This window comes from Sciurus carolinensis, chromosome 5, assembly GCF_902686445.1.
Source record: "Sciurus carolinensis chromosome 5, mSciCar1.2, whole genome shotgun sequence".
In the NCBI taxonomy this organism is placed as follows: domain Eukaryota; kingdom Metazoa; phylum Chordata; class Mammalia; order Rodentia; family Sciuridae; genus Sciurus; species Sciurus carolinensis.
The window spans coordinates 162801335-162827972 of record NC_062217.1 but is presented as its reverse complement, the minus strand read 5'-3'; the positions used below and the strand labels follow the sequence as shown (position 1 = coordinate 162827972).

Sequence of the window (26638 nt, the reverse complement as noted above, 5' to 3'; positions counted from 1 at the left end):
AGCAAAGCTTGTGACGTCACAGGCTCTCTCCTCTCTGATTTTGTTCCTTTGCAAAGAGTGGGAGAGTTTTCTGGCAAGATCAGACTGAGTTGCTCTCCAATGTTTTCATGGCACTCTGGGGAGAACAAGGACAACAAAGGCAGAGGAATGAAAAGAAATAACCATAGCCAAATACATGCATTTGAAATCTTGGAAAGTTTTAGTATCTTTTTGTTACACAATCATAACATAATTAGAATTTAGATTCAGCAGTGAAACACTGCTTGAAATATATCTGTTCTTCACGTCTGAACCCAATCTTCCTGTTGTTTTTAGGAAATGACCTGCTTGAAGATTCCCCGTATGAACCAGTTAACAGCAGATTGTCAGATATATTCCGGGTGGTCCCTTTCATATCAGGTAAGCAAATTTATCCTTCCACTCTTGTGATTGTGCCTGCTTGAAATCCCTTGGCTTACGTTCTCTTTGGCTCTCAAATAGTGTAGACAGTTGAATGGCAGAGTGTTTCTGGGAAATTAGAAATAGGATGATGATGATAATGAAGAGGCAGCATGCCTATTGATGATTGCATGACTTAAAAGTAATTCTAAATGAAGCAATGTGGTGTGGTGGTTTGGAAGAAGGAGGGGGAGGTGACTTGGTTGAATTTTTTTCACATCAAAATATGATTGGCTAGCTCTTGGCAAAGGGAATGCCACTTCTGTCTGTAGGTGGCAATCATATTCTCTTGTTGCTGCATACCTTGCACAATGCCTCCCTGAATGCGATCTATTCTAATGATGCCCCTTTCTTTAGGAGAAGCTGAAAATAATCTTAGAGTGTTGAAGAGTTTTGGGTGGACACATTTGTCTGCCTTTGATTTAAAAGATTAAGCTCTCTCATTTGTTGACAATTCTTCTGTTTCTAATTTTTCCTGAGCAAGTATGTACATATCTAAGGGAATGTGCTCCTGTCCCAGTGGCCCTTTAAAATGTTATGTTACTTTCCATGGTTTGTTTTGTCTCTTTGCAGTTCTCCATTTGGTTTGAAATGGAATCTAGTTTTAGAATTAAGTTTTTTGTAACATCTGCCTTCAGATAACCCATAAATATCAGACAAAGCAGTGATTTCTCTTAATGACATACAGATTCCAGACTGATGTTGTCTTTATTTATTTACAGTTAAGACATTTTCTCAAGTATATACAGCCATCACAGATTATGTGTTTCTTGGTGGTTAAACATGTGGTTAATGTTGAATTTGATCCTATGAGATGATGGTTGGTTACTGAGGGAGGGTTCTGGTGTTCTAAAATGCTTTATTTTTCCTTCGGAAAAGCCATGCAATCCAGGGAGTATGTTACTACTGATGCTATCTGTGAGCATATTAGACATTCATCCACCCAACATTCATAGGGCACCTCCTGTGTTTCACCTACTGTGGTTTGGGCAGTTATAATTCCTGCTGGTGAGTTTTAGAGGCAGCCAGCAACTGACATTTCTTAAGCCCTTACTATATGCCAGGCATTGTGTTGGTAACTTTGCATCATTAACTTACTTAAGCATTATCCAGTGCTTCTCAGGTGATATCTCCTCCATTTTAGAGATGAGGAGATTGAGGCATCGTGAAGTTAGGATACCAGTCCAGAATCAGAAAGCTCCTGAATGGTAAAACCAGAATTTAAACCCAAATTTGTTTGATTGCAAACATTTTTAACATTTACTCCTTGCTATTGGAGTATAGTCCTGGGGCCTGCAGCATTGATATTGCTTGGATGTTCATTGTTAATGCAGAATCTCGGGCTCCATCCCAGGGCTACTGAATCAGAATCTGCATTTTAATGAGATCCCTGGTCTGGGTCCTTCATAGTACATGAAGCTTGAGAATAATTTCCGTTTCATGTCCCTAATGTTTTCTGTCCTGTTGGTCCAGATGGGACAGTGACTTGAGTGGAGGAGAGATGCACAGATAAGGTGTATGTGACCATCCAAGCTGTCATCTGTAGGAACTAAGATGGGTATGGCTGCTGGGCTACCATTGCTTCCTTATGCTGTTGCCTGTGCCATAGAGTGTGACTCCCCTGTCTGTCTTTGTACTGTTGACTGGAAGGGTATGGACCTTCCTGTGCAGTGAGAAGTTAGGAAGTGGACAAGGAAGAAAGACCATTTGGGTTTTAATTTCAGAACTGCTGTGAGGAATGGGGTCTGTCACAGACTCCTGTTCCTTCTCTGTGTCACTCATTTCTCATTGGTATAGTGGAATAAATAATCTCTAGTCCTAACAGTCAGTGATTCTGAAAGAAGATGGAGGTAACTTCCAAATCCCTCCCCTGTGCACTCTCATGGCCTTTCCAATTCTTGTATTCTTTTCTACCCTTGAATGGTACCTCATTCTCAGGTACTACTGATTGTCTGAATTATATATATATATATTTTATAAATACTGGAGATTCTTCTGCATAGTCCAGATTTCACTCATTCATTTATTGGATCCTTTTCTCAACCAGGAACTCTTTTCACAGCAAATATCCTGAGATTGTGAGACCTGTCCTGCCAAGGATGCAGAAGTCACATAATGAATTCAGCAGAGCCAGGAAGGCCTTATCTAGAGCTTCATTGTATATCTCAAGAACATTGAATTTAGGTTCTGGCACGAATGAGCTTTGACCTCTTACAGTGACTGTGTTTCTTAAGTGGGTATAGTAAAGCCAAATGGAACCTTGAGAGGTTTTAAGTCATTGAATAATGCATACTGTCCAGTTTGGTCTTTTAGGATGAGGAAGAATGGAGAAGCTAGATGATAGATATCACTTTTCATGGTTTCATCTGAGTTTCTAGAACATTTGTCCTGAAAATCTCTCTGAGGAAACCTGGACAACAGAGTTTTTGCCTTTTATGGATGTGGTGACCACCAGTTTCCACATTTGGATTTCTCTGTCCAGTGTGAAGAGTATGTTCACTCCCATGCATAAGTAGGGGCTGAATCCTCCCAGGAATAAGGCATACTTGATACTGTTGTGCTTCCATGTTCTCTGGATTCCTCAAACCCACAACCATCCTTGCCACTTTTTATTTGCTAAAGGGCCACGTTGAGGCATCAGTGTCCTGGTGGGAACAAGGAAGGGAACTAAAGGAAGGCAAAGTCTAAAAACTGTCATCTCTTTTTTTTTTTTTTTCTGAAGTGTGAACTGCAGGGGAAAAGAGCGGCTTAATTGGATGAGATTTTAGTAGGAGGTTGGCCACCTCTTTTGGAAATTGGATAGCAGGAGTCTTTCACCTCTATGGCACACTAAGGGGCTGAAGGAGGTGCATTTACTGCAGTTTGGGGCCAGTGTGATTTTGTGGGGGTCTGAAAGATGAAGTGCACAAAGGAAAAAGTGATCCAGTGCAAGAGGATGTTGGAGTAGAGGAAGGAATGCAGGGAAGTCTCCGGGAAGCCAAGAGGGAGCTCTGAGGCTCAGGGGCCCAGAAGCAGCAGTGCAGGGCTAAACATCTGCCTTTCTCAGTGACAGCTCTCTGTGCCTTAACCTCTGATCTGCTTCCCCTTTTCTTCTTCCAAAAATTCAAGCAACAGCACCAAGTAAATAGTGATTTGAAAGCATGATGAACCTGTTGGAATTTTTTCTTCTTTTGGAGGGAAGAACAAAGCAGCAAGAAAATTTGAAAGTACAGTGGGCACCAAGAAAAGCCTAAGGGTGGAGAACCGGAGGGAGGATAAATGCCCCTCTTCAGCAGCAAGAGAAAAGGAAGGTTCCAAGGTTTCAAAGTATTGATCGGGAGACTGGGTTTTTTAGAGAAGCATCAAAAGATGCCAGAACGTCTGTGCATAGAATTAAAATTGGAGGTTTTGCATACAGGAGTCAAGTGGAGAGAGTGTAGGGAAGAAGCAGCAGTAGGATTAGATAGCCTGAGTCTGATTTGGTGAACGACTGTGTCATTGTCTTCTGACTCTGTCATTACTTCCTTAGCAAGTCCTTGGAGTGGTTTAAATCTCAGAAGCCTTAGGATCTTGAGATCGGTGCCTGAGTTGTTGGAAATGGTTTGCTCTAGCATGAGATGTGCTAAGCTCTTTTGAGTCTTGCCCCTTTTTTCTGAATGATGTAATGAATAACTAGCTATGTTGAGCATTTCTGATTTATTGTATTATAACATTCATGTCACTATTAAAAAAAAAGTCAAAAATTTTGCATGTAGGAAAATAGCCTTAGGATGTTATCTGTAGACTGAGACAGGAAGGCTTGAACTTAGCACCTGTGAAGAGTCTGAGGGTTCTTTTCTCTCTACACAGCCCTCTAACTGGGTTGCTCCTGTATTTGAGAATGCCATTAGTTCTCTGTTCTCACTGTGGCCTGTGGCATACTCCTTGCCATGCCAGGGAGACCCTGCATAGTCTGGCCTGCTCTCCTCTTTCGTGAAGCCCCACATCCCTGTTCACCTGAGGTCCCTGGGCCAAACCTCTCCCGCGGTATTCCGTGTGCACCCACTTTCCAGTGCCTTTGCACATGTCCTTGCCCTGGCTTGGAAAGCTTTTACTCCTTCAAGACATGATCAAATTCCATCTCTAAGGGCCTTGCTGGAATCCCCTCAGCCAGGCACATCCACTCAGGACTCCCTCAAGCTGCCTTGTGCTCTTGCTTTTATGACAGCCATTGATCAAGGCATATGGAGAGGACTTATTTATGTTTCTGTCTTTTGCACTGGAAACTCAGAGACTGGCTTGCTGGGCTGGTGTCTGTCCAACTAAGCATCCTTCTTGGTCTGGAGCAGACATCTCATCAACCATTGCTGGTTGATTTGTGGGAAGGTGTTCTTAGGGATCTAATCCATCCCTCTGCTTTTACAGACCCTAAGCTCAAAGAAGAGAAGCCATTTGGCCAGGGTCACAGTGCTTGAGGGTAGCCTCAGGGACCTTTGCCAGGACACTGCCATACAGGAGGCCAGTTGGCCTCTCTTCTGCCTACTTTCTGGACAAGCCTCATTCATTCCCGGGACCTCAGCTACCACTTACATGGATGACTCAGAGCTTTCCCTCCTACTGCCACCTCTCCCAACTCTAATCCACTATTTCCAGCCGAATCCTGGATGACACCATCTGGCTCTATCTCAGCTACCTCAAACTCGGCAAGTCCAAACGGATCTTACTGTCGCTCCCCCTTTTCTCCTTACACCCTCTCTTCCTGAGTCTCCTGGGTTATATAATGGTGCCATCATCTGCCTGGTGATCTACGTAATAAAATGTGGGGTCATTTCCATCCCTCCTGCTGGCCTCAGTCCAGGCCCACCCTCGTGAGATTACCTGCTCGCCCTTGTCCAAATGCTCCCCTCTCTCCATTCCCCGAATATATTCATCTTGTTTGAACTTAGCATCTTGCTTGAACTTAGCATCGGGCTCCCCCTTGACCTCCGCTGGGTCTGTTTTCTTTCGGTCCTTCTGGCCTCCTCACTGCCAGGCCTTATCATGGTGCCTTGATGACTTGGGTCAGTCTTCCTTCACAGAGTGGTACTGAGCAACCTGTCTTGCCCCAGCCTCCTGTCTCACAGACAGGGCAGGTGGACTGGCTCCTGTTTGGCCAGTACTCTGGGCAGCTTTGTGCTGCCACCCCTTTGTACCCACTGGTACTGGAGGAAGGATGCATGCTGTGAGCTTCCACAATACAGGTGACCCCCAGACCTGCCATTCCTGTTGTCTTGGGCAGGTTATTTGAACTCACTGTGCCTCAGCTTCCTTTGGATGTAAAATGAGGTGATGATAACATTTACTTGGTAGTTTTTGTGTGTGAACTAATGATGCTTTATGGAAAACCCCTGTCATAGTGCCTGAAACTAGGTTCTCAATAAATCTTCACCATTTTGAATGCGCTGCAAAGGCCTTGTTAGTGTGGGCTCACTCCTACTCAAAGGATGGGCTGTTATTCTGCAGACAGTATTTCCTGATCTTTCTATATCTTGAAGAGAGCAGCAATTGCAAACCTTCAGGAAAACTGCTTGTAAACTTCCTTGAGCAAGAAGTGGAAAATCTATCCCCTATCTAAAAGACCCGAAGGAAAGTCCTGCCTCTTAGTTACCCAACTTGAAGCTGACCTATCCTTTTGTGGAAGTGCTTCCCTATTCCCTCTTGGAGTCTCTCCTCCTCCCTTAGGCTCCTGTCCTGGGCTCTTTGGTTGCAAGGTGAGTTGGTTGTGGGGGACCACCTGGGGGCAGGAACTCTTCTTGTGCTTAAGGATTCTTTTGATCAGCCTTCTCTTCTCAGCCTCACTGATTCCCATTCCTCCAACCTCACCCCATAAATCTTCCCAGCGCTCCTCCTGGTAGAAGAATTTCTGCTCCTGAGAAGGGCATGCCCTCAACCTGGGAGAGACTTCCGCCCCCGAGGCTCTGCTGAGTACACTTACATTTCATTTTCACAGACCACTACTTTTGGATTTTATTCTCTCCCTCTCCTGCCCCTCAGCAGTCCATTTTTATTGTGCACTGATATGAAATTACAAACAGATAAAAAAAGGAAAATAAATTTCAATAGCCTAAAGAGAACCACTGTAAACCTGTGGATATAAGCCTTTTCAGATTTTCCCTATATAGGTGAATAAGTGTATATGTTGTACATACACATAGGCAAACATACCTTTTTAAAAAAATAAAAATGGGCTCCTAGTCTACATATTACATATTCTTATTTTCTTCCTGATGACCTTGAAGAATCTGGGTCTTTCTACGTCACTGACCACTTCCTAAAGGCAGCATTTTATTATTTAGATTATATGTCAATCTCAAAACTTTTGTGAAGGAAGCAGTAGAAAACTCTAGTTGCTGGGTGTGGTGGTGCATGCCTGTAATCCCAGAGGTTTGGGAGGCTGAGGCAGGAGGATCACGAGTTCAAAGCTAACCTCAGCAAAAGGGAGGCGCTAAGCAACTCAGTGAGACCCTGTCTGTAAATGAAATACAAAATAGGGCTGGGGATATGGTTCAGTGGTTGAGTGCCCCTAAATTCAATCCCCAGTATCAATAAAAAGAGAACATCCTAGTGTCCTATCTACTTATGGCAAAGGCCTGAATGTTCTATTGAAGGCTGTGAAGGTAGACACAGTCAAATATTTTGCATAGAGTTACTGTAAGTTCTGGTACCAGAAAAGGGAGATAAAACATCAGTGAGTGACAGGTAATTGCTGGAACTGAAGATTGTTACAAGGTGCAAAATTATTTATAGCCAATATGTCTGTCCTCATTCCTTCTTCTTAGTCCTCTGAAGTATTTCTTTCTACTCTATCTTAATTTTTCTGCTGTTGACGCTTGCTCTTGCCAAAAGATGTCCTTTTTTGTTCTCTTGGACACAGTACCAAATTCTCAAGAGAAGATACAAATTGGGCATGTTCGGTCCAAAGAGTTCAGGAATAGGAGCCCTGTGCTGTTTTTAGGTTAACCTCTAGCTAGCTGGTGACCTTGGGCTAGTGTTTGCCCTTCTTGAGCATCATCTGATCCTTTTACAATGTGACAGCAGTGGACCAGGGTGATCTTTAACAGATCTTCCCTCTTTCTTGAAGGTTTGTATATTGAATCTTGTGTTATTCTGGGACTTACTGCTTTTCTTTCTAGCATTTTCTTTGTGCCACAGAAACTTGTGATCCTGGCATGGATATCTTTCATATTAATAACATTCGTAAATGACAACTTTTACTCAGCGTGTCCATTACTTTGAGCTCAGATGTATTTAAGGCATCTTGTTTTCAATCTGTGGAAGAAGATAAAGTTAAAAAAAAAAAAAGAAAAAATTATCAGGAAATAATAGAAAATAGGGAAAAGGGAAAATCAGAGTAGGAAAGAAAAAATGAAGCCAGAAGTGAGTTCAGGAGACAAAACAGATGCCATAAGACTGTTTAAATAAATTAAATTATCAGAAGTGCCGTGTTTGTTTTACTGGGATAAATAAAAGCACCTGATTGTAGATGCAGTAGGACTTTTGGAGGTGACTCTAGTCCAATTCCCTTATTTTACTGATAAGAAAACTGAGAGTTCCATAAATTTGTGGGATGGTGGAACATAAATTGTCTGGAGCAGTGATGACAGTGAACTTAGGTGTGCGTGTGTTTGTAAATTGGTATTTGGGACTCTCCACACCCTGGCCTGGCCCTGCCCCCTTTGCTTGTCCTTCACCTGCTCCGATCTGGCCACCCTTCAGGAGACCACGCTTGTCCCTCCCATGGGCAGCCAGGGCAGAGCCCCAGCCAGGGGCTTCAGTGAAGGGGGTCATCCTCCATTGTTTGGGAACAAGGATTAATTAATAGGTCTCTGGTAGCAGGAACCAGTGGCCCAACATTCCTCTTCATATCTTGCGACCCCCTTCAGAGTTGCCTGCAAGGAAGAATGAGAAATTATTTGTTGCCATAAACCCTCCCAGCCCCCAGATTTAAGGGGGAAAAAAAATGAATCTTTCATCTGGAATTTTCTGTTCAAGAAGTTAACCACTTCCCGTAATTTAGAGACTCAACTAGCTGGGTCAGTGATGAAAACGAATGGGTAATTTGCATAAGGGGCTAATTTATTATGTCCCCTGGGCATTGCTTTCATCTCTCTTTCCTTTCTAATTAATGTTCTAAGAGGGTCTATCACCATATCAGAAATTAGGGGTGAAAGCAGCCATTGTTAACCTTTATTATTATGGTTTTTTATCTTCTGTGATCTTTTAACCATTTTCTCTTCATATCCGGGATTTACGCAGATAAGGCTGCAGAGTGTTTAGAGAGAAGATTTTAGGGGTGTGCTCTGTCATGATCTTTCTTCAAATAGTTGGTTGTTATAAAAGCCAAAACGACTCAGGACAGCTTTCCAGAAGAGAGGGATTTGCAAAACATACAGAAGGATATGGCCCTGCTAGCGGAATCAGTGCTAAAAACGAGCCCTCTAAGACATCTATATAAAATGTGTACACACACAGAGGTTTGGAAGTGTTTGTGTTTCTGTCTGCTTGTGGGGTGTGCATTTATAGTGTGCATAAGTGCAGATGGCTGTATTATCCACCGTTTTGCCTCGAAGAGATTTTCCTTGACATGTGTTTCAGTTGGTCCTGGCTGGCTGTGACAGGGGCAGCTGTGTGGGCCTGTGGAAGCAGCTGAGGAAAGGCAAGAACAAGCAATTTCTTCAAAAATCAATTGCAATTTACTCCTACTAAATTGGCCTAAGGTCCACCCCGTCCACGCATTAGCATATGACAGACTTTTAATCATTTGGTCAAATGGCCTATATTTGGTCAAACCACGGTTCCCTGGGACTCTGTCCATCCCTCCCAGAAATGTGTTGTACAGTCCTGCCGTATCTTTAAATGGGAGGTGCCTGAGGGGAGAGAAGTTTCTTTGGGAACTGTGTCCTGCTAAAAGATAAGTATTGTGCTTGATGATTTTTGAGGAAGAAACCTGGACACAGAGAAGTTGAGCAACGTTCTCAGGGCCAAACAGCCAATACCTGGAAGAGCTCAGATTCACACCTTGTTCCCGAAACTACAAATCAGTGTTCTTTCTACTGTTACCTGATGACATTTGAAGTACAGACATCTCCTCCTTAGTCTCCCACCTCAAAACACTGTTTGACAAAGCACCTTTAAAAATTGAAATATAAGCCAATACCTATTATTTTAATATTTAGCCCTGAATTCTGATGGATTCTTAATTGACAACCAAAATCCAGAACACGCACACTATTAAAACCATTCCTGCGGAACTGCAGAAATATTAACCAAAGAAGCAATTTCTGGATTCTATCTTTTTTCATTTCAGTGCGAGACGGAAGGCTTCTAAAGTAGAGCAGAATGCCTAGGGCCATTTTTTGTCATGTTGTCATATAAATAGCATTACACAGCGGTAAAGAAAGGAATACATAGTTGAGTCCCACTTTAAGGTGACCTAATATGCTATTCATTTGTCTTCTTCCATGCTGGTACTATTTTCCTTAACGTCCCTGTGAATCGCCGAAGGAGCGCCATGCCAACTGATATTTCTGTTATCCTTTGCACATTATCATTTTGTGTATACTTAATAATGTATGAAAATAAGTATCCTTTGCATTCTAGTAGGACTAGGCCAGCAGAATTCCTCGAGCCCATGTTTATGAAGTGTTTCATTGATCCTTGTTCCTGGGAGTTTCAAATAAACTTGAGGAAGCAGATACCAGGAGATCACTAAATTCTGGGGAGTCCTCAATGGAACCACTATTTTTTCCCCTGTGCTTGGGAAAGGCAAGTGGCATCTGTGTGGAAAAGGGGTGACCATGCAAAGACTCTGAGCGTACCCCCAGATGGAGATGATTACCCTCCCCCTGCTAATTCATGAGAAATAAAAATAATTACAACATTTCTGAGAGGGAACGCCATAGGTGTTTGACATGGAATAATTTGTTTAATTCTTGCTCAGAAGTAAGCATTCTTGGCCTCATTTGGTGGATGAGGAAACTGAGGCCCTCATTTGACGATACACACCTAAGGAACAGTCGGTCAGCATTCTTATACAGGGAGTCTGGCTCCAGATCCGAGGCTAGAGCACCCGTCTGCATACACAGAGCAGGAGAAAAGCCCCAGGACAATGACGTGCACAGATGCATGAGTGGCCAATATTTACTGAATAATAAGTATGCACATTTTGTATTTGTAACATATGTAATACATGTAGGCATATGTTACATATAAAATCCAGGTTATGTGCATTTAGAACGAAGAGAAGAATTGGCACTTTTCCGTGACCTCCATCAGTTTTCAGTTTTTCAGGCTTCTAGAATTTCCTTCTCACCAAATTCATCCATCAGATACTTGAGAACTTACTATGGGCCTAGTTGTTGGCTCCAGTGACTCAGAGGTAAATAGGACTCTTTCATTGCCTTCTAAGAATTCTTTTCTTAGTTCTTTTGTTTGTATGGATAGATACAAACAAAATAAGTTAGGACAAATGAGGAGAACTCTGTACAGCTCATAGGTAGCTCTGAGGAGGGACCAGCTGACTCGATGGGGCTGTGGGTGGAGGAAGCTTGCTGACGGGGACTTTTGAGCTGGGTTTTGTGGAATGGGGAAGAGTTTGATAAATAGAGGTGACTAGGGACAGTGTTGCAGGCAGAGCAACAGCACAGGTGAGGCAGACAGTGGGCCATCTGCTGTGGTGGAGCCCTGGGTGTGAGGAGTGGAGAGAGAAGAGCCAGGCAGAGGCAGATTTGCCGGGTTTGGGGGTTTGGCCTTTGTCTGAGTAGAACTGAGGAAGGCTAGTGGCTCACTTTCCTCAGCACCGCTGGAATTTTTAGGTAGAATCGCATGAAGTTGCCATTTTTGTAGCTCAAGACGATAGTTTAGCAGAATTCCAGAGGTTTAACTTAATATAGTTTTATGTCCGACTAGCACACACAGGGGCTCTGGGTGCTTCTAGACTGGAGAATGACATAGGCCTACTGTGGGAGTAATAACTCATCACAGAAGGCACCTTGTGGGGAAGTGAAAAATGAGTCCAGGAAGGCTGCATTAGCTTCAGCCTCTGCTGGAGTCACGGCAAATGTGGGTCAAGGTCAAACTCCTTTCTCCCAGAATTTCCTTCTCTTGAGGGTAAGAGGTGCATAAGGCTCCAGGCAAGAGGGAAGTGCACACAGTCAGCCTTTTAGGTACCAGGGGCAGGTAGAGGAGCAGGAGTCAGTGGGGCTGCCCAGGCCTCCCTGGTGGTCCTGGGATGGTGGGTGGGGGCATAGGTAGAGGAGAATGACAGCAGGCAGGAATGAGGGCAGCACGCAGAGTCGCTTGGAGCCAGACCACGAAGGCCTTGGAGCTGGGAACCTTTTGACTATGGAGGAGCAAGGTGGGGGCGTCTCTGGCAGTTGTTCAGTGGGGCCCAGCAGACGTTGAGTGATGTGGCTGGTGAAAAGAGGTTTCCTGCCAGGCGCAGCACCCTCCTGCAATCCCAGCGACTCAGGAGGATGAGGCAGGAGGATCACAAATTCTAGGCCAGTCTGGGCAATTTAGTTTTAAGATTAAAAAGAAAAAAATAGAGTTGGGGTTGTGGCTCAGTGGTGGAGCACGTGCTTAGTATGTGTGAGGCCCTAGGTTTAATCCCCAATACCACAAAAAATAAGGAAAAAAGGAGGAGAGAGAGAGAGAGAGAGAGAGAGAGAGAGAGAGACACCCCCTGGGAATATGGATAATCTGGATCCCTGAGGGCTGTGGCTTCCCTCCTGCCTTTCTGTGGCATGCCAATTACAACCCACACTGCCCTCTGTTCTGGGTGGACTTCTGCTTTCCCACTTGTGAACAGTGGCTCAGGCATGGACTTTGGTTCCCCAGTCTAGCGCTGTCCTCCCGCTTGGGAGGGATGGCACTGCCTGACCTCTCTGAGGACCTCTGTCACTCTGATGAGTGGGACCTGTTTGGAGAACTCCATGTATGGGTTTTTTAAAAATCTATTTTCTATTTACTATTTTCTTCATCTGGCTCCCGAGTCTTCTGTCTCAACTTGTCTGGTTTCTGCACCAAATTCTCAACTTGATTCAGAACATTTTGCCAGTGTCTGAATGAAAACTCAAAGGTTTCCAGTGCAGGGAGTTGTCTTAATTGAAAGTGATGCCTGCTAACGGCAGGGCACACCCGGAGGAGGGTAGGCTGTAGGGATTGCAGCCAGCCATTACCGCACAGGGCTGGCTCCTGGGAAGCTCCGGAACCCTCTGTGTGTGCTAACTTGAGCTCAGGGTGTGTTTATGACATTGCTTTGGTGACCCTCTGAGGGTTGCTGGTGCTCCCAGGAAGGAAAGCACTCAAAGCCTGGCAGCAATCCGCAGTATGAAGAGCCACTAGGAGGACCATCTGCAGGCAGCCAGAGACTGGGGCAGGGATGGGGAGCATCCAGAGGGGGTGAGGTTCTGCTGATCCTAGGAAATTATGCAGTGCACAGTAGCAGTGGTAGAGAGCAGAAGTCTTGGAGTGAAGCGTGCCTGGGTTTGAATTCTGCGTTCCAGCACTCACTAGCTGTGGGAACATGGGTAGATAGTTGTGTAGAATGTTCTAGTTCTTCTATCTGTAAATGGGATAAAAAACACCAGTTTGTAGGGTTGTTGGAGTTCACACTTAGAGGAGTCAGCATGTTTCAACCCTGCTGAACTGCTCCGGAAATGGGAGGGGAGCGCCCTCCGTGTGTTCCTTTTATGTGCTTTTTAACTCCCTTCCTCCTCCTCCCTCCATTTATTTACATGAATGGAAATAGTGGATTTTTTTAGTAGATTTAGTTCTCTTTTGCTCTGAGAAAGAAAGAAAGAGAAAAAAGAGTGAGAGAAACACTAGTAGCTATACCTGAAACAACAATCACCAATTCACTTCACTCCCGAACATTGACTATCTGCTCTCAGAATAGTAGTAGCTCAATTCTTCAAGAATTTACTGCTTGCCAAGGTACTGTGCTAGTGTCTGGGGAGACCCTGGTGATCTAGAAAGAAAAGTACAGTGCTATGGAGAGAGGAGGGAAGCAGAGAAAAAGAGAACTGGGATGCAGAAAAGAAAGTTCTAGAAGGAGGTATAAGGATGTGGGCAGTGGATTTTAGGTGAGCCAGTACACATGAGTAGGAGAGGAAAGGGTGTTCACCCATCCCAGAAAACTAATATTGGCTATGTGAGCCCTGTGTTGAGCAGATGTGAGCGTGGTGAAAACCTAGTGTATTTTTTCCCTGATTATTCTCAAGAATGTTTAAAAAAATGTAATGTTTGCAAACAAAGTAGAAACAGTCGAAGCATTGTTTTCTATTAGCAGGATAAGGTTCACTGGCTCTGGGTAGTTTTTCATTCTTGTCTTCCAAATTGTAATTTTAAAAGATGAGGCATTTCATATTCAAGAGTTTCCTTTGTCTGAAATAAATTATTCATTTCTACCCAGTTTCAGAAACAATGAACATAATACTTAATGCATCACAATTAAGCGGGTGTAGCTTCCTATAAAATTATGTTCCGTGCATTTGGTGGCAGACAGAGCAGTGTATCCTATATCTTGTCGACGTTTGTTGCTCAGAAGCAAAACATAAAGAAGCAGAGATGCAATAGTGTGTTTTCTTTCTCTCCTGGTAGAAGAGGGGTAACTTTAGACCCCAGAAGCCCTACTTTTGACATTCTGCAGCTGTTGGTGGCTATGTCACTCTGCAGAGAAGTGAACTTGCTGGGACTATATTGTGCACAGGGTCAGGAGAGGGTCAGCATTCTTGAGCACTGCCCATTTATCTCAGTCCCCTTTGTCTGGGTTTGAGTTCCCTCTAGAATCCTTTCTTAGAAGGGCATTGCCTGGATAGCACTTCCTTTTGGGTTTGGTGGCAGCTGCTTTTTGAATGCTGTCTAGTTGGTCATGTGGAGATGTTTTCTAAGGATCTGTCTCTGAAATTCCCCTCCTGTGACAAGTTCCTCCTTAGAAAGTTAGGCATCACCAGCAAGGATCCAGATTTCCATAGAAATCTTCAGGCTTGAAACTTTAGCTATCCTGGTTCCCTAGGAACATTTTTGGGATGCCTCTCACTCAAGTCCTGGCCCTGAGGTCAGAGTCAGAGCTGGCTGTGGTTGCCAACAAGTAACCACAAAGAAGATTTAATTGTGAAATGTCTGCTGGGTGCCCATAAATAGGGTATGAGATACTTTCATAGGCTGCTTCATTGAATTCTCACAAAAGCCCTGAGTGTTAGGCTGGAGGGGGCCATTAATTACACTTTGCATAAAAGGAAACCCAAACTCAGAGTAGTCCATTGGCCTGCTTAAGGCCATAGGGCTGTTTGGTGGCAGATCCTGAACTGTAGCCAAGTCTGTCCAGCTCTAAAGGCTTAGCTCCTCACAAGCCATCCCGCTGGCTGCCTTTTTGATTATTTGGTTAAGAACAAAAGTGGCTAAAGACAAGGTGAATTCTCAGCTACCTCTGGTCTGAATGGAAATGTATTTGAATGGAAAAATAATTCTATCTCTTAATTTAGAAAGGCTTAGGAGGAATGCTCTGGATGTGGTCAGAAGTTGTCTTGGATTCTTCCCTGTCCTTGGCCTTGGTTTAGTGACCAGGGCCTGTCCTAGCTGGCTGTATTGACTGCAATGCCCTCCAAGGACCTTGGAGCTCCTGGGGTCTTTGCTTCCACCTTGTTGCCAATGGCCTGCAACTCTGGCTTCTATGGAGTCTCTTGCTTCCACCAGTATTTCCTAAATGGAATTCAGAGGACTCCAGGAATCAATGGATGTATTTTCCGAAGTCTCTGAACTCTTTGCAATATGTGTAGTCAGCAGCCTGCTGAAGAGTTCCACCAAGATATTTTAGCCATAACCCAAATGTGTTCCGTATTGATCTGCTCCTCTCTCTTAAGACCAGGGCATGAGGGAGAGGTGTATTATAATTTTAGGGAGATATTTTTATGTACTGGGGAGAGCAATGCTGTCATGGAAAGAATGTGGGCTTAGTGCCACACCTGTGTTTACATCTTAACTTCATTATTTCATAATGTAGGCATGTTGATTGCTCATGATTTGTAAAATGTGGATTACATCTACTGGGCAGAGTCCTTGTGAGGGTTGGATCTGTTGTGAGACCACATGTTGAGGAGTGCACACCATGTGGAAGGACCTCACAGTGGTAGAAGTTCTTACCAAAAATCAAGAACTTGCTCAGCCTCCAGATGTCTCCCTGCACCCAGGGAGGGCGGTGGTCTGTGGACTCCTTCTTGCAACTTTCCAGGGCGGGTGCAGTTATCTTACACTTCCGGGCTGCATCCCAAGGCCCCTCTGTATTTGACTTGATATTCTCAGATTACCTGGTTTGCCTGAAAACCAAAGTGGCCCACCATGCAGTAGCCACCAGCTCTGTACCTCCCTTGTTATAATCTGCAGCCCTGCCTCTTGGTTACTGACTTTTCCCAGACTTTCTGGCCACCTGGCAGGGCTAAGAAGGTCGCACCCCCATGCCTCACCCTTCATTAAGAGAAGTGAGTCTACTTACGCAGTAAGAAATAGCCGTTCAGAAAGACTTTTATGCAGGTTGGGCTTGCTACTCAAGTTGTGGCAGGCCTTGTAGAAGGAAGGAGGGCAAGTGCTTGTGGGCTCATAGCCTGAATTGAATGGAGACACTTCCTGTTAAGAGCGGAACCAAAAAGCCTTTTAGATAAGTACTCTAAGGTGGGCCTTAAATGACCTACAAATATTTACTCTAGATGTAAAACATTCACAAAGTTAAATCTTTAGAAAACCCTAAAATAGAAAAATTTACACTCAGGGTTTTATATTTTATAATTGAAAATGGCAGCAGCAACAACAAAATCCCCAGAAGGCCTTTTTGCTGTCCACATCCTCGGGGGAGCCTGCTAAAACATGGAGGTCACACTGAAGCACTGCTGTTCCTGCCCCTTCCCCCTCAGTCAGCCTCACTTCTTCATCCCTGTCCCTTTCTCAGTCTTGCACCTTCCCCAAATGACTTTGATGCTTGCTCTCTAAGCCCTGACTCTGCCAGGCACCTCCTCACCTGCCACTCACCAGGAGTCGCCCCCTGCCTCGTGCCGGGTGCTGGCATCTGCCGCTGTGGCCTCCCAGTAGCTTCCAGGGGTGAAGGAGTGCTATTGACTGAGTGTTTAGACTCCTAGAGGGCTGGCCTTGGACTTGAGAAATTCTTTGTGTGTGTGTCAGACTCCTAAGTTAAAGTCTCTGAAGGTCCCATTAAGTAAGTAATTCTCTTTCTAGACCCTTCTCTTCTTCTCTGGCAGAGCAGGTGTTTGGGCCGTTTCGGTGGTTCTCACTTGACAACATCATGCACTTTCTGCTGTCATTGTCCCAGAGAGGAGTTTTGTGATGTCTTGATGCATTTCACACACACACATCATGTGACGGCTTGGTTGGAAAATTTTTGTGCTGTATGGTGATTTCCCTGGGAAGTTTCTGGTTCTGGCTTGCTATGTTCTCTTTGGTGCTTTGTCAGAGGTCTTTGGATGACTTCTGCCTTTGGCAATAGATGTTTACCAGGCCATCTTTTTGAGATCTGGACATTTTGCTACATCTGGGGACATTGTCATTGATCGGCTTGATGATGGCCCTGAACTTGTGAAGTTAATAATCTGATGAGGGAGATGGAATGAGTTAAAACAAGTGGTTTTGTGCTGTGAAGAAGGAACAGAGCAGTAAGATAGCAAACAGGGGGGCAAGGGAACTCCCCTATACCAGGGTGTCGATAAGGGCCTCTCCAAGGAGGGGACTCTGAACTGAGACCTGTATGAGAAAGAGGTACTGGCCATTCTGAGCGTCAGCCAAAGAGCACTGTTGGCAAAGCTCAAAGGTCCCCAGAGTGAAGAAGAGGTCAGTGTGGTCTGCGTGTGCCAGTGATGATGTCCTTCCTCCACCCTGAGCGGAGGGCCAGTGATGGTCACTGCCAGGAACCACGGACCAGGGTGGTGGGGAACTAGGAAGCTTCAGGGTCATGACACCTGCTTTTGGGTCAGGAGCTAAGGTACCTCACCCAAGAAGGCATCCATCGTTGCGTTTCACCACTCTAGAACTGAGATACAGCCTCGACCTCAGGCTGAATGGGGGATGTGGTGTTTGAGTGCCACGCGGAGTGACCCACTGTGCCCTGCTACACTCCAGGTGTGTGCTTTGAAACTGTATCTCTTAAACCAGCGTGCTCTGTCAGTGCTGGGTTCATGTTTTCTATGGATTTGTCTCTTCAAAAAAAAAAAAGATAAAGGAAGATAATGATGGGATACTGATGTTGAACGAGGCTGCTGTCAGGCCAGCTCCAGGCCCTGACTCGATGGATGGAAGGTGAATGGAAAGCCTGGAATGATTAAGGGATGCATGCGGGGAGACACACTGGTCCTGCAGTGGGGCCCCTGACACGTGTCTCTGTCCTTAGCCCACCGTGTGATTCTGTCCCAGTGAGAGGCCTGAAGACAGCGACACTCAGGAGATGAGGCTTCTGGTGCTGGGGGCATCTGCATTCTCAGACAGCTCTTAAGTCTGCCCACCCCTCTGGCTTCATCTTGTCCCCTCTCCTCCTGCCTCTCAAATTCACCAGGCTTGCTCTGCCTCAAAGCCTTTGTTCTTGCTTCCCCCCTACCCTTATCTAGAATGTTCTGCTCTATGATTTTCACTTGGACGACTTCCTGCCATTTTTAACCCATAGGTCTTCCATAATCACCTAGCTGAACATTTTCCTCTCCTCGTTCTCTCTTTACTGCATTTCCCAGTTTTGTGATCTCCTTAGAACCAACTGCTGTCCCAAATTGTTCTGTTGATTTGTTGCTGTTTCCCTCACTAGAACGTTAAATTGCATCAGAGCAGGGACCTTACCAGGCTTGTTCACTTCTACGTCCCTAATCTAAGAATGCCACATGGTAGGCATGCAGGACATATTTGAATAAATAAATAAATGAATGCTATCTAGTGAGTAGGGACCAGGAAGGTCATAGTACCCATTTGGTGCCCAGCACCCGGGTGCACCAGGAATGCTGTTAGGCAGCTTGCACTCACCCGAGAGGACATCCGTTAGGTGGGCTGACATCACACAGGCTTGTGTGATCAAGAACTTTTCTCTTTTCTGAGATGGGATCTCATTCCCACTGCATTGCCCAGCCTGGCCTTGAACTGGCAATCCTCCTGCCTCCTCCCTCCCAAGTAACTGGGACCGCAGGTGTGCACCCCTGCGCCTGGCTGAGAACTTGTTAGCTCTTGGAATTTGTAAGAAGTCCACAGGCCAGGCAGCTGCCTGGCAAATACTACCATCAAGAACACGATCTCTTGACCTCTAGCTCTTGGGTCTGCCCTATATACTGGAGGTGTCACCTTCAGAATCAATAGTGACATCTCTCAGAGAGTCACAAATATGTAGAGTGTTCCACATGCAAAGAGTGCTCCCAAGGAGACGTAGGTGCTGCCAGAGGAGCCCCTAACAAGGATCAGGCTTGGCCGGGGTGGGAAGAACGTTTCAAGGAGATACCTAGTGTCAGGGAGCAGGGTAGAAGGGCCACTGGGAGATGAGACTGGAGAAGTCATCTTGGCTGGGACAGTGGGAGGAAGCAGACTTGGGGAAGCCATGGAGTAGGCCTGCATATGCAGCCTGGTCCCTAAGCCCCAGAATGCACCGTGGCGGGAACTGTGCGGCCTGTGTGGTTTTCTTAGCCACTGTCGTCATTGTCACATTTGAGAAGGACCGATTCCACCATCTGGAAAAGCACAAGTGCTGGCAAATGAGCGACTTAATTCAATTGCTTTTAGCAGAGAAGCCCATTCTCTTAGCCTCACCCCTTAACCTCCAGACTCAGTTTCCTCAACTGCAGTTATTCTCGTATCTGCCCAGGGACTTTCTAGACCTGTGGACAGGCTGGAAGATGACCCAGGGCAAAATGCTTGGCACACACTAAGTTTGAGAGCAAGTCCCTTTCAGTTGTTTTTGAGTTTCCTTCAGCTCTGGGAGGGGAGTAGATTCAAGTCAAGTTGAAACAGTGAGTTCCAGTGCTTTGGAACCCCAAGGAACTGAGGAACTTTTTGGTTAAACTCCTGAGATGTAAATTGTTGCAGCTGTCTACCAGTGGGAGGTTTGAGGTCCTCTGGAGGTTGAGGTTGGCCACCTCTCTTCCCCAGGGCATCCCCTTTGTGCCCCCTGTTATGGTTTAGATGTGGTATCCCCCAAAAGCTCACATGTGAGACAATGCAAGGTTTGGAGGAGAAATGATTGGGCTATAGCCTTAACATAATCAGTGAATTAGTCCCTGATGGGATTAACCCAGTGGTAACTGGAGGCAGGTGGGGTGTGGCTGGAGGAAGTGGTTCATTAGGGGCGTGGCTATCAGGTATATATTTTGTATGTGGAGAGTGGAGTCTCTCTCTCTGCTTCCTGATTATCATGTGAGCTGGTTCCCTCTGCCACGCTCTCTGCCTTGGTGTCCTCCTGCCTCACCTTGAGCCATGAGAGTTGGAGCCAGCCACTTATGGACTGAGACCTCTGAAACTGTGAGCCCCTAAATAAACCCTTCCTTTTCTACAGTTGTTCTGGTTGGATCTTAAAGTTACAGCAGCAAAAAAGCTGAATAAAATACTCCTAAAGGTCCAGGGGAAAGGACAATGGCCTTCCACTAGTCTGGGTGAGTGTACAGTTTTCAGGTGAAGCTCAGGTCTGAAGGTTGTACATGATTTTCACAGCTTCATAGCAAGTGAAAGAAAAGTCCAAGGGTGCCTCCTGATCTCTAGCTGTGGGGTCTCACATCTTTTAAAGGAACAGCTATAGGGACTGCTAAAGTCTCCCTAAATTGTCACTGAACAACTGGTTAATTCTACAGATACTTTTTGAATATCTTCTCTGGGTCAGGCATATTGTGGAAATAGTGAGGAACAAGTCAGAAAATATCCTTGCCCTCAAGAAGCCTACATATGACTAGGGGGAGACAGAGAATAAATGAACATTCAATGAGGCCAAAAAGAGGAGGGTGGGTGCAGAGTGACAGGAGCTGGAACAGTCTGAGGTGAAGGAAGCCCTCTCTGGGAGACATCTTGCCCAGTGAGAGGAGAGTCACAAGCCCTGTGAAGTCTGGTAAAGGGCCTCTGAGATTGAGGAAGCACCCAGTGGCCAGGCTCCGAGGCGGAAAGGACCCTGTGGGTCTGAAGACCACAGTGGTAAGTGTGAATGCCACTGAGTGGCAGAGGGCTGGGAGAGCCAGCCAGGGGACCCATCTCATGGCTGCAGGGTTGTGGAGACCAGGATTAGCACTATGGGTTTTGGTCCAAGTGGGATGAGAAGCTCTTGGAGGAACTGGAGGGTTCTGAGGAGGATCTTGTCCTGATCGTATTTATGATTTAGAAGAAGCTCTAGAAGGTCGATGAACAAGAGCAGAGGCAGAAAAAGAGGTTGTTGCAGCCTGAGCTCCAGAGTCCATGCGAGCACACCCTCGGGTTAGTGATGACCAGCAGGTCAACGCGAGGCCTCTCAGGATGTACTGGTGGACTGGCGACAGGAGTGAGAGAAGCCAGAGAAGACTTCTAGGCAGTCTGAGGTTGGCATTTACCTGGTGAGTGATGGTGTCATTTGCTGAAAGGGGAGGAAGACAGGAGGAATGTTCGGTGCTTTTGCTTCAGGAAGGGTAGACTTGGATTTCCATTCTGTCCGTAAGAACGCCACAGTGCCTCTGTTCATTGGAGGCTCTGCTCTCCAGAATCCCATGTTTGTGGAGGTGCTGTTCGTGGTCCCCATTGTATAATTACCAAATGCATTTTCCATGAATAATATTTCACTCTTACAGGGCATTGGTGTCACTTCCTTGTTTTTGAAGTTACAACTAATTCTGTAGTAAAGTTTTTATTTTGGACTCTGTGAATACGGTGGGGGGACTACTGGGTTGTGAGGTATGCACATTTTTTGGTAACAACTTTATTACACTTTCACTTTGGTTTTAAAATTAGTTTTTGGTTTCAAGTAGTCATCAAATCTTTCAGTTTTCCAGCACATTAACCAGTTGTGTTTTTTTTTTTTTGTTTTTTGTTTTCGGTGCTGGGGATCGAACCCAGGGTCTTATGCTTTCGAGGCAGGCACTCTACCAACTGAGCTACATCCCCAGCCCTACCCAGTTTCTTTGCTTACCACTCTGGATCAAGTGTTCTTTTGGTTGATGCATATGTTCTAATAGTTATTTCAAGTCTCCATGCGTAGTAGTTGTGGCATTTTTTTCTTTTTTCTTTCCAGTTTTCTCATGACTAGACTGCCTTTTTATTTTTTTTTTGAAAGTTTTAGAGCTACAGAAAAATTCAGTAGACAGTACAGAGTTCTGTGTGTGCTCTGCTCTGCTTCTGTTATCATTAATGGCTTGTTTTAGTGAGCTACATTTGTTACAATTAATGAGTCAATATTAATACATTATTAAGTGAAGTCTGCAGTTTACATTAATGTTCCTGCTTTGTGTTATACAATTCTATGGGTTTTGACAAAACGCCACCATTATCATACAGAATAATGCCACAGCCCTAAAAATTCTCACTTCTTCCCCAGAGCCTCTGGCAACCATTAATCTTTTTACTGTCTTCATGTTTTGCCATTTCCAGAGTGTGATATAGTTGGAATCATATAGTCTGTACACTGGTTTCTTTAACTTAGCAATATGCATTAAGAATTTTTCTCTCTCTTTTTTGCTTGATAGTTCACTCCTTTCAATCACTGAATAATTTTTATATGAATGTTCTACAGTTTATCTATTTTTCCTATTGAAGGACCTCTTTCTTCCAGTTCTGTTTTAAGTGTTGAAAGATTATGAATGAAATTATCAACCTTGTGTTTAGATTTTTTGAGTAGACCTAAATTTTCAACTCAGTTGGGTAAATACCTAGAGTGTATTTGCTGAATTGTATTTTAAGTCTGTTTAGCGTGGAAGAACTGCCAAACTGTCTTCCAAATTGGCTGTACCATTTTACATTTCTACCAGCAACTAATGAGAGTTCCTGGTGTTCTGCATCCTCATCAGCATTTGGTATTGTCAGATTTTTGGATTTTAGCCATTCTCATAGATGTACAGTGGCATATCATGGCTGCTTTATTTTACCTTGCAAATCCCTGATGGTGTGGTACTGAACATCTTTTCATGTGTTTACTTCCCATCTGTATGTCTGTTTTGGTGAAATGTCTTTTCACATCTTTTACCCCTTTTACAAATTGAGTTGTTTTGTTAAATTTTTCAGATATTTCAATCTATGTCTTTTTGTGATTAAAAATGTCTTTATTTACTCTTTATTCTTAAATAATTATTTACTGGGATAAACTATTCTAGTTTGGCAGTTATTTTCTTTCAGTGGTTCTACAATATCCCAATGCCAGCTGGCATCTGTTGTAGTGGATGCAAAGTCTGTTGTCAGTCTAACTATTGATTGTGCTGTCTTCTTATTTTTCTTTCTTCCTAATATTTAAGATTTCCCTGCTGTTTTTAATTTGCTGGTTTCACTGATATATTTAGGCATAGTTTTGTTCTTAATTTCTCCTATTTGGCATTCAGTGCTATGTATTTTTTTCCTACGTGAATACTTCTTTGGATAATTTAGAAAAATTCTGTGGTTTTTGCTTCTAATGCTTCTTTAGTTTCATAATTCCCTTACTTTCTAACTTCTATCAGATAGAACTTATTCTTTCCTCACTTCTCATAATTTTAGATTCACATTTTCTATTTCTTTATTTCTCTGGTGTGCACTTTGAGTTAGGTGTTCAGTCTGTCTTTCTAGTTATTAACTCTCTTCTGTGTTTCCTTGAGTCTATAGAGTTTTTATCTTAACAACTTTATATTTTATATTGGTATTCCTGTATATTTAAACAAAATCTTACTGTTTTTGATGAAATATGTTCTTTTGGTTTCTATTCCTTCTCTATGTCATTGAATATATGTATTTCAAAGTCTTCTTTCATATCGAGCTGTTGTCTAATTCTTCCATTCATTGTTATGTGGTTTCTGTCATGACTCTTTGGTGATGTTTTGGCATCTCAACTCTAAATGCATCTTTAGCGTCAGTGACTTTCCCTTGGAGTCCTACATGGAGTCTTAAAGGCAACCTTATGGGTTAATCTGTATTTCTTTTCTGGGTCTTTCAGGTTACATGAGTGCATGCCCATTTTTAAGTTAATTCCTCACATCATGGAGGAATGTTCTTGGGACTCCACTCTCAATGATTCATGCTGCCTTTTGAATTCTGGTCCTAGGTCAGTGAGCAGAGATACTCTGGACTTGTTTTCAAGATGTGCATCTTCTGGGCCTCTGGTTTCATGTAGGAAACTTGGTGAGAGTTTCCTGGAGGAGGGTCTGTTTCTGTGGTAGCTGCTCTTGCATGGCCCTGTCAGAGCTGTTTTCAAGATGGGATGCACATTGGAACTATCTGGGAGCTCTGGTATCCTGAGACCTGGACCTGTCCCCTAGAGATTTTTTTAAAAACTCTCAGATGATTATAAATGCACATCCCAGGATAAAAATAATTGCCTTAATAGGCAGGTGACCAGTTCCCCCAGTTTTAATTTTTTATTTGCTTTCAAAATTCTTTTTTGTTTAATGTGTTACATTTAGCATTTTTTCAATTTCTTTTTTCTTATTTCAAGGAGGGAGGAATCTCTCTCTCTCTGTGTGTGTGTGTGTATGTGTGTGTGTGTGTGTGTGTATTTCATATATATATATATATATATATGCGCATCATTTCAGGTTATCATCCTCATCAGAAATGAGAAGTACCAAATTTTAAGCAGCATGCATAGATAAGATGATTTAAACAGAAGTTTTCTAGCAGCCTCCTTGGGTTATTGAATTCTTCAGTGGTTTTTAATTTCTCTGCAAAAGATAACTCTTTTCCCAGTGCCCTCCCCCCATCATTCCTTTCAGCATGGATGCTTATCAAATATCTTTAATTAAAATGAATTTATAGTGTAGGGCTGGATTTGAATTAGTGGCATTCTCTGTTCCTTTGTGATACAAATATTTGAATATATTCTGCAACTGGAGAATATATTCCAAAATATGTAAAATTTGGGGGCTCATAAATGCACTAAGATTTTAAATGCCATGTAGGAAATGATAGGAATAGGTTTGGGGGATCAAATAGTCATTCAGAAATCAAGGTGAAAAGAAGTGGTATTTAAAGGAGAGGTAGTTTTAAATCAGCTATAAGCTGATTTAAGAAAACATTAGGTGAGTATGTTAATCTGCTTGGCTGCAGTAATCATTTCACTCTGTTTATGTATATCAACACATCATGTTGTGCATCATAAGTAATATAATAAAAAAGGAAGAAAAGATATTTGTTGTAAAGATGATTTCTGAAGTGAAAAGGGGCAGTTTTTAAAAGGACCCTGAAAAAGCACCCATGGGTTCAATCCTTAATACAAAATAGACAAACAAAAATTAAAAATTAAAAAAAATATAAAAATTCTGTTTTCATGGTTAACTTTTCTCAAAATCAAAGTAGGGCAGCTTTAAGGAAATGTTGTACTGTGTCAGATTTAGTTGGGGGGATATAACTGTCATTACCTGCTTCAGTGACCTTTTTATAGGGGGTTGAATTTAAAAGGAATTAGCTCTGTTTATTGTCCCATTTTCAAAATATGCTTGCAAAACTTTAGACTTGACTCTGGTCTATGCTGGGCTACATCTGCATATAATTGTAACCATAGATGCTCGCGTCCTTAAGAATGTGCATCTGCAAATAATTGTACTTTCAGTTGCCAACGCACAGGATGGGTTTTAGGCTGTGCCTCCACGAAAATAGTGGAGGGGTGAAGCAATTATCTGGATAATTCAAGCCAAAAAATAAGAATCCCCCACATTATATCTTCGATTTTCTGGATATTTCAGTTGAGGGGATGTTTTGATTAAAATCATCTGGGTAATTGCTTGAGTTTTTCCACTTCACTCTGTTGGTGTAAACACAGCTGTTGTATGATTGACAACTTAAAAAAAAATCTCCCTTTTGGAAATAACCATTTTGCAAGAGCACAACTCTTGCTTGGGGATTGTGGACTTCAGCTCACTTTTTGGCTATATTACTCACTGCTTTCCCATGAGAATGGCTGGGTAGCAAGTTGTTTCTTGTATTCTTGGTGTTGAAGAAACTTCTTTCGGGATTGAGTGATATTTCTAGTTTATCTCTAGGATCATTGAGCCAGTAGGCCTGCCATTGCTACCCACGCTTGCACATAGCAGATACAGTTCCCACTTGCCTGAAAATCACAAGTAGCATGGCAAATACTTCCATGTTTAGAAAAATATCCAATTTGACCATCCCATCAGTTCCAGATGGTACCTGTTCCTGATGAAGCTCTGTGTATTGCCAAAGTGGACTCTCAGTCAATGCATTTTAATTCCTTTCTCAAAATCATCTGCATCCTGTGGCAGTAAGTATTAATACTTATTGAATGCAGTTTGGATCAGCTGTGATGCTAATGGGGTGAGGGAGACAACACAGAGCCACTCAGCTGGAGGCTTGGGACACCCTGCATTCTGCACCAGAATGAAGAACTGTGAAATTGTGTGGTTGAGATTTGTTTTGACAGATTTGGTTCTCCAAGGCCCCTCTGTTTTCTCAGTCTCTTCCAGGTAATTTGAAATGCTCACAGGCTAGTTGGAGGAAAGCATTGGGACCATGAACCTCTTGGTGACAGGTTCTTGGAAAGGTGCGAGGTAGTTTTCTCCCTCTGTTGTTGGTTTTAAAAGTTGTTTAGATTCTTCTAGCAAAAGACACCTTCACTTTGATATATGAGAGTATTGTTTTGCAAAAAACACTCATTTTTAGAACTCTCATGAACTTAGAGATTTTACATTATGCACCGTGTGAAAATGGGTATATCTTAACTATGGGCTTGTGTTTGAAGATTGTGTGCCATTTCACTCATCTGTTAAACACTTCAGCATGGTGCTTGGGAGCACAAGCTCTGGAGCAGATGGTTTGGTTATAGATCCCAGCTCCACAGGTCTTAGATGGTCATCTTAACTGCCTTAAGCCCCAGGTTCATAATCTGTCAAATGGGAAGATCTGAGTGGTGACAGTCTTATTGTCTTGGAGATTAGAATGCCTCCTGTCATCCCTGAATACAGTGATCTTGCCAAGGCTAACTGACATTCATTTGGTCCTTTCAGGCTGCAGACGTTTGTTGAGGTTTTAAAACGCTGGGTGCCAAGAAGGATATGGGTGCCAGGTCGCAGGGGTACATAAGGCTAGT

At 43.6% G+C, this 26638-nt stretch overlaps 1 protein-coding gene across 3 annotated transcripts in view; it reads left to right on the top strand.

Annotated features, from left to right (window-relative positions):
• Gfra1 (GDNF family receptor alpha 1) overlaps positions 1-26638 on the top strand; it is a 193525-nt gene that overhangs the window by 3172 nt on the left and 163715 nt on the right. For all 3 annotated transcript variants that reach the window (XM_047553994.1, XM_047553995.1, XM_047553993.1), the window contains exon 4: positions 316-399. In XM_047553994.1, coding sequence (XP_047409950.1) covers positions 316-399 — 84 coding nt within the window. The remainder of the gene's footprint in view (positions 1-315; positions 400-26638) is intronic.